At 56.0% G+C, this 18,100-nt stretch overlaps 2 protein-coding genes across 2 annotated transcripts; both read left to right on the top strand.

The window, feature by feature from the left end:
• The first annotated feature begins 8,200 nt into the window (after positions 1 to 8,200).
• Positions 8,201 to 11,234, top strand: LOC144246535 (serine/threonine-protein kinase pim-1-like). The gene is made up of 6 exons (XM_077784448.1): positions 8,201 to 8,262; positions 8,899 to 9,200; positions 9,648 to 9,751; positions 9,844 to 9,894; positions 10,196 to 10,614; positions 10,703 to 11,234. Exons 1-6 carry the CDS (start codon positions 8,201 to 8,203, stop codon positions 11,232 to 11,234), a joined length of 1,470 nt encoding a protein of 489 aa, XP_077640574.1.
• A 3,502-nt stretch (positions 11,235 to 14,736) lies between these two features.
• LOC144246534 (serine/threonine-protein kinase pim-1-like) lies at positions 14,737 to 17,785 on the top strand. Its single transcript, XM_077784447.1, has 7 exons — positions 14,737 to 14,868; positions 15,352 to 15,736; positions 16,183 to 16,286; positions 16,379 to 16,429; positions 16,731 to 17,097; positions 17,303 to 17,479; positions 17,666 to 17,785. The coding sequence occupies exons 1-7, from the start codon at positions 14,737 to 14,739 to the stop codon at positions 17,767 to 17,769; spliced, it is 1,320 nt and encodes a 439-aa protein (XP_077640573.1). The 3' UTR covers positions 17,770 to 17,785.
• The last annotated feature ends 315 nt before the right edge of the window (positions 17,786 to 18,100 follow it).

Genomic DNA, 18,100 nt, shown 5'->3' with positions numbered 1-18,100 from the left:
GATGAGTTTCAGATCCTGTATCACAGGATATTCTACCTACTTCTGGCTATTGCTGGTCCTATGCCAAATTTCATTACAGATAAACATCAGCAGTGTCTAATTTCAAAATTTGCTACTCTGTATCACATTTGTCAATACATTTTCATTTTTTGCATTTCAGTATTTGTTCTAATGTAAACAACACTAATTACTCTGAACAGGCATAAACCCCATAAATACAAAATTGCAGAAAGATCACAACTTTAAGATAGACATGCTTAGCCATACAGACTTAACAATACCAGTTGGAACCAGCAACTAACCATTTTGCTTTATTTTTTCCCTCAGTATCTATAAGATTGCATGTCTTCTCTAGTTAGTCTTCACTACCATAATTCTTTCTAAATAGAAATCACATTTTATTTATCAGAGACACAATAAAAGGATCTTTGTAAAGTTCTGCGAAAGGATTACTGAAATATTAGGTTTCTAAGCAACACAGTTTTTAGTACATCTTCGCTAATTTTTCTTTAAAATGCTGCATTACAACCTTAACCATCCAACCTTAATCTTCCTTCATTTGAATGTAAGAAGCTGTAAAAGCTTCAGAAAAAATTACACACAGTCAAGCAATGAAAAAAACAATTAAAAATCTTCCTAAGTGTTGCATTTGCTCTAAGTAACAGTGTTCACAGGTACAAATTGCAGCTTTGAATTACTTAAGTAATATGATCCTTTGGGTATAAATTCCTTCCAGTTCTTTCAGAACTTAAAGTGGTATTTCTAATGCCAATATATGAAGGCTAATTGTGGCAAGAAGATTTTTATTTCAGTTCTCAAAGCTAATAATTTGAATTCTTCCTTGTGTCTTTCTTTCTCTCTATGTTAATGTGAGATGATGATGAAGAAAAGGTTGCTAGACCAATGTCATCACCTGCACTATTTTTATGGCCATTTTAGCCTATGTTAAGATGGACAGTGTGTCTGTCTGCTGACGGACTGAACAGATGCTGACTGACTAAACAGTTAAAAATACGAGCTGTTAGAAGGACAAAAAACAACCACCTAAATAACTAAACCACCATCTCAATAACTACAACCTTGATTTTATGGAAGGGTGAATCTTTTAGGTGTCTTTCCTTGCAGTACTTGATACAGAAATTAAATACATGTTTGATCTTTGAAATATATTACCAGTTTGTCCTGGTTTGTAAGATAAGCTTGTATTTTATTTGCCATCTGTTGGAGGTTGGGCAGGTTTATTATCTCTTCCAAGAACGATGGTTTGCTCCGAAGAGGTAATGGTTTGTTAATGGGCCATTGACTGACTCACTGCAGGCCTGGTAACGTTACACTATCCCATTGTGAGATGCTCCACCCAGAGGGGGAAGCCAAGCACTCTTTTATTGGATAAAGGGGTACCTTTTGGGGGACAGAGCAGCTCTCTCTTTGCGGGATTCCCAGAGGAGCAGCTCCTTTGGCGGGACTCCTCAGAGAAGCGGCTCCTTCGTTGGTATTCCCAGAGAAATGGCCCCTTCGCTGGATTCCCAGAGAGACAGGTTTTTTTTTTCCTCTGCTGGATTCCCAGAGGAAGACCGGCCCAACTGCCACCAGATCTTCAGAGGAAAACTATACCCTTCTAAAGATCACCACTTCAGCTGCAATTCATCAGCCACTGCAAGAGGAGCAGCTGTCATTTCAACCGGACTGCTACCAACACCCCGACTCCTCAGGGTGTCAGGTTGTGGACTTTATCACTAGTTTTGTTTGTACCAATTGCATTTGCCTTTTTAAATTGTTATTTAGTTTCTCCTAGTAAAGAATTGTTACTCCCATTCCCATATCTTTGCCTGAGAGCCTTTTAATTTAAAAATCCTGGTAATTCGGAGGGAGGGGGTTTACCTTCTCCATTGCACAGGAGGCTTTTGCCCTCCTTCACAGATTCCTGTCTTGTCAAACCAAGACAGTTATTTTCCTTTTCTTTCTCTTTTAATGTATCCACTTCTGTATAAAAGAGCTGTTTAAAATTTCTGACAGAAGTATTTACCCTAAATTGTTTCAGTCTCTACTGAAAGTATTCTATTATTTCATCAAGCCTTACACAACATTTCCAAGCAATAACTAACCTCTAATAATAATCTAAATGGAGTGCACTCCACAGTTGTACATGTTTTTCTTCCCCTTCTACAAATTTTATTAACAAGTGAAGTTTCCTTTACCTTTAGGTATTAAAAAATGTGCAACAGCAAAGTTGCCCCTGAGGGAGCTGCCTGCAAAAAATACGAATGGTGAAGGATGTGTCCCAGCCCCAAGCTGCCCCCACCTCAAACTTGTGGCTGCCCCTACCTCAAACTTGTGCTGCCCTGACAGTCCCAAGGGAGCCCTACAAACCGACATCAGGAACCTGGGCTGCTGAATTTGCTTTCACAAGGTAATATCCCTCATTCATGGCCAGGGCCCTGCAATCCCCCTGGGGTGGCAGGCTCCGAGTGGCCTTTTGCCTCCTCAATGTCCAAATGGCACAGGATTTCTCCCAAAACTCTGCCACCCCCAAGTACTCTGAGTTTTTTTTTGTGCCAAATGCCTCTTGCAAACTGACAGTACAAAGCTTGGGGCTTGATTTTTTCTGTTATATATCTCCTCCAGAAAGCTGTCTGTATGTGGCCCTAACCACAACCACTTTGCTTGGCTCAGAAATCACAAGCTTCAGACCAGCAGCATGGGACCTTACCCACTGGCCCTCCACTGTCACCTTCCAAAAATATTCCACTGCATTCCAGTAATACTCTGCATTTTCAGTGGGCATCCTGTGTGACCCGCATCCTGACCCTAAAAATGCACCAAGGAATTATAAAATAGCCTTTAGGAAGTTGTAACAATACTCTAAAAGACACTAGAAAAGTCCTAAAAAGCCTTCAAAAATCCTTTAAATATTCCTAATAGTCCAAAAAAAAAAAAAAAAACAAAAAAAAAAAAAAAAAAAAAAACACTCAAGGAAGCCTGGTCAGCCTCCAAACCCCTTCCTTTTGCTCTCTGGTCCACAGATGCCATCCCTATCTTTTTGCAGCGGGTCCTGTTGCCTTCTGAGGATTCTGGCATTGTCCTGGTGCGAGGGTCATTGCCCTGCCCCAGCGGGAGGCTTCCGGAGTGGTCTCGCTGTCAGGCTTGCTGTGCGGTGCTGCTGTTGTCGGGGGTGAAAAGGGAAAAGGCTGCTTAGGGTGAGGTTAGCAGTGGGGTGAGGGGTGCTGCACCTGTACCCTAACTTGCCTCCGAAGCTGTACCCTGTAGCCCTGATCCCCGCTGGACTGTCCAGCCCTCAGACCCTCTCCCTTCACCCCTGACCCCTCCCTCTGCCCCCCAGCCCTCAGGCTCTGGCTGTCACCCTCGAGCCCCCCTTTGCCCCTCAAGCCCCCTCTCAGCTGCCCCTCAGCTCCTGTGTGCCACCCTTAATCCCTCTCCTCTGCCCCTCAGCCCCCAGCTTCTCTGTGTCACCCTCCAGCTGCCCCTGCCCCCCTCAGCATCTCTCTGTGCCACCCACTGTCCCCTCCCCTGTTCCTCCCTCAGCTCCCAGCTTCTGTCACCCTCAAGCCCCCACAGTGCCCCTGAAGCTGCCCCTCAGCCTCTCTGCCATGAAAAGACCCTAAAAACCCATACAAATTCCCAAAAAAAAACCCCTCATTTTACAAATGTCCTAAAAACCCCACAAAAACATAAAAATAGCCCCAAAATACCCTTAAAATAAAATAAAAATACCCTACTTTAAAAAACCCCTAAAACACCCCTAAAAATCCCCATAGAACTTTGAAAAATCTCTAAATATCCCTAAAAGAGCTCTAAAAATAGCCCCAAAATCCTTAAAAGACACTGATAAGACCCTAAAAAAACCATAAAATTACCCTGAAAAATTCTAAAAATACCCTAGTCCTAAGAGTCTTCCACATACCCCAAATAGGCTGAAAAAGCCCTAAAAAATTTTAAATAGTCCTAAAAAGCCCCAAGAACAACCCCAAAAAAACCCCAGAAATTATAATTAGTACTAAGAAAGCCCTAAAAATACCTTAAAAAAATCTTCTAAAAGCCCTAGAAAAGCCATAAAAGTACCCTAAACATTCCCAGAAAGTTCCTAAAAAACTCCTGTCAGGAAACCCCTCAAATATAATTTAAAAACACTAAAAAAAAACCCTAAAAAAGTGCTGAATCCCCAGCCTCTACCAGTCCTTCTCTAGTCAAGAAACATCAACCCTACCTTTTATTTAGGGTCACTGCCTGCAGCTACTGGGAGGGTTCTGGGGCTGTCCCAGCATTAGGGTCTCTGCCTGCAGCTGCTGTTGGGGAAAACTGGTGTTCTAGGGGTGCTGTTTGGGGTGAGCTTAGGGCTGGGGTGAGGGCTGCTGCTGTACCCTAAGCCTTCCTGGTACCCTGTGTCCTGTCCTTTGTACCCCTAACCCTCAGTGTCAACTCTCCACCTGTCAAGTCCCCCCTCCTTGCCCCTCAGCCCACAATGTCTGTGTGTCACCCCAAGCCCCTGACATGTCCCTTGGCCCCCTCCCTAACCTACACCGTACACTCCCCACAAGGGGAAGGGTGGTATTTATGTGAGGCTTCTCTCCCCAGAGCTCCAGCACCTGATCCGATGGTGTTTGGCCAAGCACCCTGCGGACAGGCCGGAGCTGGACGAGATCTCGTGCCACCCTTGGGTGCGGGGCCGGCGTTCTTGATGCCTTGCCGGAGCCTCTGCAGCACCCACTTACCGAGTCCCACGCAGGACTGAGGACCCGGAAAATAAAACAAGAAACCCATTGCAGTGTGTCAAGGATGGTCCATGTCAGCAACTTCAGCTAAAGAGGGAATAGGTGGGGAAAAGGGAGACAAAGGAGCCCTTGGAGGGCTGAAAACGCTAACGGTGGTGGGGGAGAGCCCAAGACACTCCTTCTCCGTATCCCTATCCCTTCCACTGGGGAAGCCCTGGCTAAAATCCAGGAAAATCAGTGCTGTGGATCCGAGGATCAGAACCAGGATCTGTGTGGAGAGCGGAGCTCACGGGAGGCACATGAATGGAACCGAGTGAGGCTGGGGCAGGAGGGTCAGGCCGAGCAGAGAAGGGGGACCCTCCCTCTGTCCATGCCAAGGCCCAGGGCAGCCCTGTCCTGGGAAGTGCGCAGGGAGTGGATCCTTGAGCTGCTGCACCTTCACACTGCCCTCGCTCAGCCCGGAACCCCCCTCATTGCCCGGGGCAGCTGGTGGCACTGGGGAGTGGGAGAGGGGAAGAAGCAGAACACAAGGATCTGTCCTACACCCCCACATGGACTGTGATGCCAGCTTCATGGGCTGCACCAAATGGCTGCCCTGTTGGGACCACCAGCAGAAACCTCCAGCGACATCCTAATTTACTGCTCCGGAAAAATGAAAATCCCAAAGATTAACTCCAAGGCGGATCTTTGAATACCTCCTTGGCATCTAGAGATCTACTATCTGAATCCAATCATGAATGTCCTTCAGGTCTCCTTCCCCAGGAGCAGTTAAACATGAGATGGGGTTAAGGCCTTCTTTCCTTCATAGATCTAAATCTCCCATGCCAGCAGATGCTCTTTTGGTTAACAAAAACATAATTTGTTGCGAACCTTCAAGACATGAGAGTCTCTTGCAGTCTTCAGTTACGATTAAAGCCGTGGCTTTATTTTTTTCTAATCGTATTACAAGTCAAGCTGTGGCTGCACAATTTTGCAAACACTGGGGCCACCCCTCGCCGAGGGGTTTAACATTTTATAAAGATGGGCCATCGGTCTTCAAGTACAGCCCTGCGGTGTTCTTGCACTAGAACTCCTTTGGCGTGCTCCTGTTCAACATCCACATAAAATTCAACTTTTTTTTCCCTGTCTGGAAGGACTAGGGATCGGTTCATCTGCTTTTTAACACTTTAGAATTCTTCAGAATTCTTTAAAATTCTGCCTTACCTGGCATGGATAGCAGTGTTCCAGGGAGACATCCGTGGCTCCAAAAGACCTGCCTTGAACAGGAGCTCAGTACACAGGCTGGAACCCCTTTCCTTCTCTCCCTTGAAACAGGGCATTGCTTTTTAGACACCACTTGTCCTGGTGGCTCCAAAGTGATTTGGGGAGGTTCCAGATCTAATTTTCCACATTTCTGTGGGTCTGCCCACACCTCTGGGTTTACCTCTCAGTAAGTAGGCCTTCTCAGACATTTGACACTAAGTTGCAATGGTGGTAGCTTCTTTATCAGCTTTCACAGTGATGACTGACATTCCCATTTTAGCCATCAAATGCCTGCCCAGTAAATTGCAATCACAAGTAGGCAGAAACAGAAATTCATGCATGTTAGACCTATCTCCATATTTACCAATAGTAGTAGGGTGTTGCAGCATTTCTGAGAGAGAGAGGGCATGATTTATGTTTGGAATAAGATTGAGCCACTCCAGTCTAGGCCTCAGATTTGGGCCTTGTGAGGCCCTCTAAGCCTGAGACGAAGTTAGAAATTTAGAGTTTGTGGTGCAGTTAGAAATTATATTAAGGCGTGATGGGAAGCACTGGGCTGCCTGGGTGTGAAGCAGTATAGCTTTACAGTGTGAGGTTTAGGCGAACTTAAGACAAAGACAAACAATGTTCACTTGCCAATGAGAGTGCCTTTGTAAACTGTAAACTCTATAGCAGTGTATATAAACTGCCATCTTCTCGCTAATAAAGGCGGAACGTTGGATTAACCATATTGGTTCGACGTGCGTTCTGTCCTGTCCAGCTTTCCTGTCTTATGAGGACCCTGGTTTCAGCAGAATCCTGTGGGAATTCAGCTCTCTGAGCATCCTCTCTGCTTTTAGCTGTTCCCAGTGTCCTTGTCCCACAGAGCCTGGCTCTGCCAAGTGCCACTGGCTTCTCTGGGTGCCGAAGGCTGTCCAACAGGAGAAGGACAGTGGTGTTACAGTGATCTTTCATGTGGAATTGCCTGGGACAACTTGGACCAGAACAATATCTATGATGCTGTAGCGTTGGATGGGATTCATCCCAATATGTCCCAACAGGAAGCCCCTAAATCCTCTGCCCAAGATCCTGAATGACAAGGAGGTCCATGCTGGCTCTGTGTTCTCCGGCTGTATCTGACCTGACAGGAAGGGCTTGGACTCTCCAGGAAACTCCAGCCCTGATAATCTGATCTTGATAGCAGGAAAGGCCATCATTGGCACTACTGGGAAGTGATGGAAGGACAGGGCCAGCATCTGGACAGGGCAGCGTGAGATAACGGAGGGAAATGTAGGAGAACAGATTATGGGAGGCAGGGAATGGGACTGCGGCCCAGCCTCATCCCTAATGGGGTGCAGCTGTATAAGACAGGTGAACAGCACTGAAGGAACAGAAGCACGGAATGCTGATGTTTATTGGCCAACCACAAAAGAGTAAAAGGCCACTCAGTTATTATGCATGTGAGGGAAAAGGGTATAGAAGTTTGTACTGGGGAATAATAAAATGCTGGCGCTTGAAACCTCCCATGGTGTCAGTCACGAGTCTGCAGTCAGGGACATTCCTGTCTGATTGACTGTGCCACTACCAGCAGGTCACCCGTCTCCTGGATGATGGGAAGGCAATGCAGGTTCTATTTGAGGATTTGGAGTTTTGATTCCGTCCCTCGCAGAAAACATCTGGAGCAGGTGTCCAGGTGTGAGACAAACAGAGACAGGGTGTGCTGGGTGAAGAATGGGCTGAGGTACTGGTTTTCAATGGGATAGGATCCATTTTCTTCCCAGCGAGCGGCAAAGAGCTGGGTTTGGATTCAGGACAGGAATGTGGTAGATAGCACAGTGATGGCTTGGATGTTGCTGAGCGGGGCTTGCCCTCCTCAAGGACTTTGCAGTGTCCCATTGGATGACCCATGTCCCATGCTCTGCCAGCAAGGAGGTGAGACCATCAACATTCCCCACTTCATCCCTGTGTGCCACTTAAAGAAGAATCTTCCACCCACTGTGCTCCAGAGAGCTGGCAAGTGCCCATAGGGAGCCCCCTGATCCCTGCTGGGGCCTTGCGGAGGGCGGGGCCGAGGCAGGGCTGTGAGGGCACAAAGGGGCAGAGCGCTGGCGTGAGGCAGGGCTGTGATGTCCCAGGGCTTTGCTGGCCGCAGCATTGTGACATCGCTGCGACATCACCGCGCTGTCGCTGGATAAAAGGGGCCAGCGCCTGCAGCTGCCAGTGCAGTCGCGACGGGACGTGCTGGAGCCATGGGTGCCGGTGACGTGCTGATGACTGCGCTTGTCCTGCTGCTGGCCGCCGTGGCTGTCTGGTGGGCCTTTGGCCACCGGCAGCCACGGAGCCGGCGGACACGGACAGCCAAGAGGAGCAAGCGCCGCGGGGCCAGGCCCAGAGGCTCACGGAGGAAGCGAGGAGCCCCTGCGGCTCCCAGGCTCCCCAGGCCTCGGGCCGCTCCTGGCAAGCGGCCGCATGCTCCCGCCAGCCCCCTGGGCAGCCCCTGTGGCTGCGGCCCCTGCCTGGCAGAGGCCCGGGAGCTGCGGGAACTGATGCTGCAGCTCTGGGATGGCAGCGGGACACGTGCGCCCTTCTACTCGGGGATGTGGCAGGTCTTGTGGGCAGAACTGCAGGAGCTGCTGAAGCGAGGCCACCTGCCCTGCTGTGCCTCGGACAGCTCCTCCAGAGGCCTCCATCCCTTCCAGAGGCTGCTCCCAGAAACATTCTCCATCCCTGGGAGAGCCTCGAGGCCTGCAAGGATGGCACAGCAGGGGGGAGACACCACCATCCTTGCAGGAGCCTCTGGCTGTCAGAGACCCTGCACCCTGCCAGGAGCCTCTGCTCTCTCTGACAGCCTCCATCCCTCGCAGAGGCTCAGTGAGACCCATCAGCCTGCACAAGGTGCAGAGCCCGTGGACAGGTCTCCCAGCTCCCTTGGACTTGTGGACATCAGCAACACGGGCTCAATCCTGACCATTGACGTGGCAGGGGAGAGCCCACAAGTCCAAATGGGAGCCCAGCCCGATGCAGGGGAGCCTTCTCAGGAGCAGCTGGCAGGGCAGCAAACATCCTGGAGCCACCAGTGGTCATCCCACAGCGGCCAGGACGACCAGGACGCTGTGCTGATTGTGCCAGCCAGCAACAGCCCGAGCCTGGTGGTGGAGAGGAGCCTCCAGACACCAAGGAGGTTCCTCCACCTGCAGGGAGCTGCCCCAAGACAGCCCTCGAGTGCCGAAAAGGGCTTCCTAGCAGCAGGTGAGATCTCCCGCGGGGCTCTGGAGGGGCGCGGCCCGGCCAGGCCAGGGCCCCCGAGAGCAGCCTAGTCGCTGGCTCTTTGCAGCGCCTGCGATGGCAAGGCGTGAAAAAGCCCCGTCTGCCTTGCAGCCGCTCCTGGGACTCCCCTGGGCCAAGGCTCGGGCTGCAGCCCCGGCCGTCGGCAGGAGCGGAGCCCAGCCCACGCCGCCGGGGACAGCGACGGTGCCGCCCTGCCCCGCTGCCCCGGGGCTGCCGCAGCCGCCTGTGCGCGCTGCCCCGGCCCGGCTCCGCCGCTCGCCAGCCCGGCGGCTGCAGGGCCGTGGCCGCTGCCCGGCGCGCAGCAGGAAGCAGGTGAGAGCGCGGCGGCCGCGGGGGCCCGGCCCGCTTCACTCGCGGGCACTTGCGGGGCGTTCTGGGCGCCAGGCTGACGGCTTCTCTCGGCCGCAGGGCAGAGGAGGCAGCGGCAGGAGCGGTACCTGCTGGGCCCGCAGCTGGGCAGCGGCGGCTTCGGCACCGTCTACTCGGGCATCCGCCTCTCGGACGGGAGCCCGGTGAGTGGCCGCCGCGGCCGGGCGGGGCAGGAGGGGCAGCGGCGGGGAGCGGCAGGGCTGGAGCTCAGCCCTCCTCTCTCCGTGGCTCGCAGGTGGCCATCAAACGCGTGGACCGGGAGAGCGTCCTGCAGTGGGACGAGCTGGTGAGCGAGCGGGGCCAGCGGGACAGAGCGGGGCGTGGCGGGCAGGGAGAATCCCGGGGCGGGCTCGGCGTGCGGAGCCGCAGCCCCGCGGGCCCGGGCACGGCCAACAGCGGTGCCGGGGCCGGGCAGGGGCCCCCGAGCATCCCCCGGGCGGGAGGCAGCGCAGGCGGCAGGGAGGCTGCGCCAGGGGCACTGGGGCATCCCGGGCAGGGCGCAGCGCAGCCCCAGGGCTGCAGCAGCAGCAGCAGCAGCAGCAGCAGCTGCAGGCCTGCCCGAGGCACCGATTGTCTCCCGCTGACAGCCCGACGGCACCCGCGTGCCCTTGGAGGTGGTGCTGATGGAGAAGGTGGGCTCTGGCTGCCACAACATCATCCAGCTCCTGGACTGGTTTGAGCTGCCCGACAGCTTCGTGCTGGTGCTGGAGCGCCCGGAGGCATCGCAGGATCTCCTGGAGTTCCTGCAGGAGCAGGGCTGCCTCTGCGAGGTGCAGGCGCGCTGGCTTTTCTGCCAGGTGCTGGAGGCCGTGCGGCACTGCACCGCCTGCGGCGTCCTGCACCGGGACATCAAGCCGGAGAACCTGCTGGTGGACCCGGAGAGCGGCGACCTGAAGCTGATCGACTTCGGCTGCGGCGCCTTCCTCCAGGAGCGGGCCTTCACGGGCTTTGCCGGTGAGCCATGGCCTGGGCCCTGCTCCCGGTGCCTTCTTGGCCTCGCGGAATGGTTTCGTGCCTTTGGCCAGCTGGCCGGGGGATGCGGGGTGGCCTCGGGGGGAAGCTGTGGCCGTGGGTGTGGGCCCTGCCTCGGCCAGGAGGCTGGCACCAGGCTCTGGAAGGCAGCAGCCTGCGCCCGGCCAGCGCCGCCCGTCTCCCCTAGGAACCCACGCGTACAGCCCGCCCGAGTGGATCTGGCTCGGCTGCTACCACGGCCACGCGGCCACCGTCTGGTCCCTGGGCGTGCTGCTGTACGTCATGGTCTGCGGGAGCCTCCCCTTCCAGGACGACCATGCCATCGTGCTGGGCAAGCTCTCCTTCGGGCAGCAGCTCTCTCCAGGTGGGTGTCTGGCCTCAAGACGCCGGGCTTTGGCAGCTGGCGGCGCTCAGCCCAGCGCGGCCCTCACCAGCTCGGCGGGACGTGGCTCTGCCCTCCAGGGCCGGCCGCAGGAGGGGCCCGTGCCGACGGGGGCAGCTGGCCAGGAGACTCTGCCGCTGACCGGCGCTTTCTGGCTTCTCTCCCCAGAGCTCCAGCACCTGATCCGATGGTGTTTGGCCAAGCACCCTGCGGACAGGCCGGAGCTGGACGAGATCTCGTGCCACCCTTGGGTGCGGGGCCGGCGTTCTTGATGCCTTGCCGGAGCCTCTGCAGCACCCACTTACCGAGTCCCACGCAGGACTGAGGACCCGGAAAATAAAACAAGAAACCCATTGCAGTGTGTCAAGGATGGTCCATGTCAGCAACTTCAGCTAAAGAGGGATATTGGTGGGGAAAAGGGAGACAAAGGAGCCCTTGGAGGGCTGAAAACACTAACGGTGGTGGGGGAGAGCCCAAGACACTCCTTCTCCGTATCCCTATCCCTTCCACTGGGGAAGCCCTGGCTAAAATCCAGGAAAATCAGTGCTGTGGATCCGAGGATCAGAACCAGGATCTGTGTGGAGAGCGGAGCTCACGGGAGACACATGAATGGAACCGAGTGAGGCTGGGGCAGGAGGGTCAGGCCGAGCAGAGAAGGGGGACCCTCCCTCTGTCCATGCCAAGGCCCAGGGCAGCCCTGTCCCGGGAAGTGCGCAGGGAGTGGATCCTTGAGCTGCTGCACCTTCACACTGCCCTCGCTCAGCCCAGAACCCCCTCATTGCCCGGGGCAGCTGGTGGCACTGGGGAGTGGAGAGGGAAAGAAGCAGAACACAAGGATCTGTCCTACACCCCCACATGGACTGTGATGCCAGCTTCATGGGCTGCAGCAAATGGCTGCCCTGTTGGGACCACCAGCAGAAACCTCCAGCAACATCCTAATTTACTGCTCCGGAAAAATGAAAATCCCAAAGATTAACTCCAAGGCGGATCTTTGAATATCTCCTTGGCATCTAGAGATCTACTATCTGAATCCAATCATGAATGTCCTTCAGGTCTCCTTCCCCAGGAGCAGTTAAACATGAGATGGGGTTAAGGCCTTCTTTCCTTCATAGATCTAAATCTCCCATGCCAGCAGATGCTCTTTTGGTTAACAAAAACATAATTTGTTGCGAACCTTCAAGACATGAGAGTCTCTTGCAGTCTTCAGTTACGATTAAAGCCGTGGCTTTATTTTTTTCTAATCGTATTACAAGTCAAGCTGTGGCTGCACAATTTTGCAAACACTGGGGCCACCCCTCGCCGAGGGGTTTAACATTTTATAAAGATGGGCCATCGGTCTTCAAGTACAGCCCTGCGGTGTTCTTGCACTAGAACTCCTTTGGCGTGCTCCTGTTCAACATCCACATAAAATTCAACTTCTTTTTCCCTGTCTGGAAGGACTAGGGATCGGTTCATCTGCTTTTTAACACTTTAGAATTCTTCAGAATTCTTTAAAATTCTGCCTTACCTGGCATGGATAGCAGTGTTCCAGGGAGACATCCGTGGCTCCAAAAGACCTGCCTTGAACAGGAGCTCAGTACACAGGCTGGAACCCCTTTCCTTCTCTCCCTTGAAACAGGGCATTGCTTTTTAGACACCACTTGTCCTGGTGGCTCCAAAGTGATTTGGGGAGGTTCCAGATCTAATTTTCCACATTTCTGTGGGTCTGCCCACACCTCTGGGTTTACCTCTCAGTAAGTAGGCCTTCTCAGACATTTGACACTAAGTTGCAATGGTGGTAGCTTCTTTATCAGCTTTCACAGTAATGACTGACATTCCCATTTTAGCCATCAAATCCCTGCCCAGTAAATTGCAATCACAAGTAGGCAGAAACAGAAATTCATGCATGTTAGACCTATCTCCACATTTACCAATAGTAGTAGGGTGTTGCAGCATTTCTGAGAGAGAGAGGGCATGATTTATGTTTGGAATAAGATTGAGCCACTCCAGTCTAGGCCTCAGATTTGGGCCTTGTGAGGCCCTCTAAGCCTGAGACGAAGTTAGAAATTTAGAGTTTGTGGTGCAGTTAGAGATTATATTAAGGTGTGATGGGAAGCACTGGGCTGCCTGGGTGTGAAGCAGTATAGCTTTATAGTGTGAGGTTTAGGCGAACTTAAGACAAAGACAAACAATGTTCACTTGCCAATGAGAGTGCCTTTGTAAACTCTAAACTCTATAGAAGTGTATATAAACTGCCATCTTCTCTCTAATAAAGGCGGAACGTTGGATTAACCATATTGGTTCGACGTGCGTTCTGTCCTGTCCAGCTTTCCTGTCTTATGAGGACCCTGGTTTCAGCAGAATCCTGTGGGAATTCTGCTCTCTGAGCATCCTCTCTGCTTTTAGCTGTTCCCAGTGTCCTTGTCCCACAGAGCCTGGCTCTGCCAAGTGCCACTGGCTTCTCTGGGTGCCGAAGGCTGTCCAACAGGAGAAGGACAGCGGTGTTACAGTGATTTTTCATGTGGAATTGCCTGGGACAACTTGGACCAGAACAATATCTATGATGCTGTAGCGTTGGATGGGATTCATCCCAATATGTCCCAACAGGAAGCCCCTAAATCCTCTGCCCAAGATCCTGAATGACAAGGAGGTCCATGCTGGCTCTGTGTTCTCCGGCTGTATCTGACCTGACAGGAAGGGCTTGGACTCTCCAGGAAACTCCAGCCCTGATAATTTGATCTTGATAGCAGGAAAGTCCATCATTGGCACTACTGGGAAGTGATGGAAGGACAGGGCCAGCATCTGGACAGGGCAGCGTGAGATAACGGAGGGAAATGTAGGAGAACAGATTATGGGAGGCAGGGAATGGGACTGCGGCCCAGCCTCATCCCTAATGGGGTGCAGCTGTATAAGACAGGTGAACAGCACTGAAGGAACAGAAGCACGGAATGCTGATGTTTATTGGCCAACCACAAAAGAGTAAAAGGCCACTCAGTTATTATGCATGTGAGGGAAAAGGGTATAGAAGTTTGTACTGGGGAATAATAAAATGCTGGCGCTTGAAACCTCCCATGGTGTCAGTCACGAGTCTGCAGTCAGGGACATTCCTGTCTGATTGACTGTGCCACTACCAGCAGGTCACCCGTCTCCTGGATGATGGGAAGGCAATGCAGGTTCTATTTGAGGATTTGGAGTTTTGATTCCGTCCCTTGCAGAAAACATCTGGAGCAGGTGTCCAGGTGTGAGACAAACAGAGACAGGGTGTGCTGGGTGAAGAATGGGCTGAGGTACTGGTTTTCAATGGGATAGGATCCATTTTCTTCCCAGCGAGCGGCAAAGAGCTGGGTTTGGATTCAGGACGGGAATGTGGTAGATAGCACAGTGATGGCTTGGATGTTGCTGAGCGGGGCCTGCCCTCCTCAAGGACTTTGCAGTGTCCCATTGGACGACCCATGTCCCATGCTCTGCCAGCAAGGAGGTGAGACCATCAACATTCCCCTCCTCATCCCTGTGTGCCACTTAAAGAAGAATCTTCCACCCACTGTGCTCCAGAGAGCTGGCAAGTGCCCATAGGGAGCCCCCTCATCCCTGCTGGGGCCTTGCGGAGGGCGGGGCCGAGGCAGGGCTGTGAGGGCACAAAGGGGCAGAGCGCTGGCGTGAGGCAGGGCTGTGATGTCCCAGGGCTGTGCTGGCCGCAGCACCGTGACATCGCTGCGACATCACCGCGCTGTCGCTGGATAAAAGGGGCCAGCGCCCGCAGCTGCCAGTGCAGTCGCGACGGGACGTGCTGGAGCCATGGGTGCCGGTGACGTCCTGATGGCTGCGCTTGTCCTGCTGCTGGCCGCCGTGGCTGTCTGGTGGGCCTTTGGCCACCGGCAGCCACGGAGCCGGCGGACACGGACAGCCAAGAGGAGCAAGCGCCGCGGGGCCAGGCCCAGAGGCTCACGGAGGAAGCGAGGAGCCCCTGCGGCTCCCAGGCTCCCCAGGCCTCGGGCCGCTCCTGGCAAGCGGCCGCGTGCTCCCGCCAGCCCCCTGGGCAGCCCCTGCAGCTGCGGCCCCTGCCTGGCAGAGGCCCGGGAGCTGCGGGAACTGATGCTGCAGCTCTGGGATGGCAGCGGGACACGTGCGCCGCTCTACTCGGGGATGTGGCAGGTCTTGTGGGCAGAACTGCAGGAGCTGCTGAAGCGAGGCCACCTGGCCTGCTGTGGCTCGGCCAGTTCATCCAGAAGCCTCCATCCCTTCCAGAGGCTGCTCCCAGAAACATTCTCCATCCCTGGGAGAGCCTCGAGGCCTGCAAGGATGGCACAGCAGGGGGGAGACACCACCATCCTTGCAGGAACCTCAGGCTGTCAGAGACCCTGCACCCTGCCAGGAGCCTCTGCTCTCTCTGACAGCCTCCATCCCTCGCAGAGGCTCAGTGAGACCCATCAGCCTGCACAAGGTGCAGAGCCCGTGGACTGGTCTCCCAGTTCCCTTGGACTTGTGGACATCAGCAACACGGGCTCAATCCTGGCCATTGACGTGGCAGGGGAGAGCCCACAAGTCCAAATGGGAGCCCAGCCCGATGCAGGGGAGCCTTCTCAGGAGCAGCTGGCGGGGCAGCAAACATCCTGGAGCCACCAGTGGTCATCCCACAGCGGCCAGGACGACCAGGACGCTGTGCTGGTTGTGCCAGCCAGCAACAGCCCGAGCCTGGTGGTGGAGAGGAGCCTCCAGACACCAAGGAGGTTCCTCCACCTGCAGGGAGCTGCCCCAAGACAGCCCTCGAGTGCCGAAAAGGGCTTCCTAGTACCAGGTGAGATCTCCCGCGGGGCTCTGGAGGGGCGCGGCCCGGCCAGGCCAGGGCCCCCGAGAGCAGCCTAGTCGCTGGCTCTTTGCAGCGCCTGCGATGCACGGCGTGAACAAGCCCTGTCTGCCTTGCAGCCGCTCCCGGGACTCCCCTGGGCCAAGGCTCGGGCTGCAGCCCCGGCCGTCGGCAGGAGCGGAGCCCAGCCCACGCCGCCGGGGACAGCGACGGTGCCGCCCCGGCCCGCTGCCCCGGGGCTGCCGCAGCCGCCTGTGCGCGCTGCCCCGGCCCGGCTCCGCCGCTCGCCAGCCCGGCGGCTGCAGGGCCGTGGCCGCTGCCCGGCGCGCAGCAGGAAGCAGGTGAGAGCGCGGCGGCCGCGGGGGCCCGGCCCGCTTCACTCGCGGGCACTTGCGGGGCGTTCTGGGCGCCAGGCTGACGGCTTCTCTCGGCCGCAGGGCAGAGGAGGCAGCGGCAGGAGCGGTACCTGCTGGGCCCGCAGCTGGGCAGCGGCGGCTTCGGCACCGTCTTCTCGGGCATCCGCCTCTCGGACGGGAGCCCGGTGAGTGGCCGCCGCGGCCGGGCGGGGCAGGAGGGGCAGCGGCGGGGAGCGGCAGGGCTGGAGCTCAGCCCTCCTCTCTCCGTGGCTCGCAGGTGGCCATCAAACGCGTGGACCGGGAGAGCGTCCTGCAGTGGGACGAGCTGGTGAGCGAGCGGGGCCAGCGGGACAGAGCGGGGCGCGGCGGGCAGGGAGAATCCCGGGGCGGGCTCGGCGTGCGGAGCCGCAGCCCCGCGGGCCCGGGCACGGCCAACAGCGGTGCTGGGGCCGGGCAGGGGCCCCCGAGCATCCCCCGGGCGGGAGGCAGCGCAGGCGGCAGGGAGGCTGCGCCAGGGGCACTGGGGCATCCCGGGCAGGGCGCAGCGCAGCCCCAGGGCTGCAGCAGCAGCAGCAGCAGCAGCAGCAGCTGCAGGCCTGCCCGAGGCACCGATTGTCTCCCGCTGACAGCCCGACGGCACCCGCGTGCCCTTGGAGGTGGTGCTGATGGAGAAGGTGGGCTCTGGCTGCCACAACATCATCCAGCTCCTGGACTGGTTTGAGCTGCCCGACAGCTTCGTGCTGGTGCTGGAGCGCCCGGAGGCATCGCAGGATCTCCTGGAGTTCCTGCAGGAGCAGGGCTGCCTCTGCGAGGTGCAGGCGCGCTGGCTTTTCTGCCAGGTGCTGGAGGCCGTGCGGCACTGCACCGCCTGCGGCGTCCTGCACCGGGACATCAAGCCGGAGAACCTGCTGGTGGACCCGGAGAGCGGCGACCTGAAGCTGATCGACTTCGGCTGCGGCGCCTTCCTCCAGGAGCGGGCCTTCACGGGCTTTGCCGGTGAGCCATGGCCTGGGCCCTGCTCCCGGTGCCTTCTTGGCCTCGCGGAATGGTTTCGTGCCTTTGGCCAGCTGGCCGGGGGATGCAGGGTGGCCTCGGGGGGAAGCTGTGGCCGTGGGTGCGGGCCCTGCCTCGGCCAGGAGGCTGGCACCGGGCTCTGGAAGGCAGCAGCCTGCGCCCGGCCAGCGCCGCCCGTCTCCCCTAGGAACCCACGCGTACAGCCCGCCCGAGTGGATCTGGCTCGGCTGCTACCACGGCCACGCGGCCACCGTCTGGTCCCTGGGCGTGCTGCTGTACGTCATGGTGTGCGGGAGCCTCCCCTTCCAGGACGACCATGCCATCGTGCTGGGCAAGCTCTCCTTCGGGCAGCAGCTCTCTCCAGGTTGGTGTCTGGCCTCAAGACGCCGGGCTTTGGCAGCTGGCGGCGCTCAGCCCGGCGCGGCCCTCACCAGCTCCGCGGGACGTGGCTCTGCCCTCCAGGGCCGGCCGCAGGAGGGGCCCGTGCCGACGGGGGCAGCTGGCCAGGAGACTCTGCCGCTGACCGGCGCTTTCTGGCTTCTCTCCCCAGAGCTCCAGCACCTGATCCGATGGTGTTTGGCCAAGCACCCTGCGGACAGGCCGGAGCTGGACGAGATCTCGTGCCACCCTTGGGTGCGGGGCCGGCGTTCTTGATGCCTTGCCGGAGCCTCTGCAGCACCCACTTACCGAGTCCCACGCAGGACTGAGGACCCGGAAAATAAAACAAGAAACCCATTGCAGTGTGTCAAGGATGGTCCATGTCAGCAACTTCAGCTAAAGTGGGATATTGGTGGGGAAAAGGGAGACAAAGGAGCCCTTGGAGGGCTGAAAACGCTAACGGTGGTGGGGGAGAGCCCAAGACACTCCTTCTCCGTATCCCTATCCCTTCCACTGGGGAAGCCCTGGCTAAAATCCAGGAAAATCAGTGCTGTGGATCCGAGGATCAGAACCAGGATCTGTGTGGAGAGCGGAGCTCACGGGAGGC

This window comes from Lonchura striata, chromosome 6, assembly GCF_046129695.1.
Source record: "Lonchura striata isolate bLonStr1 chromosome 6, bLonStr1.mat, whole genome shotgun sequence".
NCBI classification, from domain to species: Eukaryota; Metazoa; Chordata; class Aves; order Passeriformes; family Estrildidae; genus Lonchura; species Lonchura striata.
This window is presented reverse-complemented; position numbering and strand designations above follow the sequence as displayed.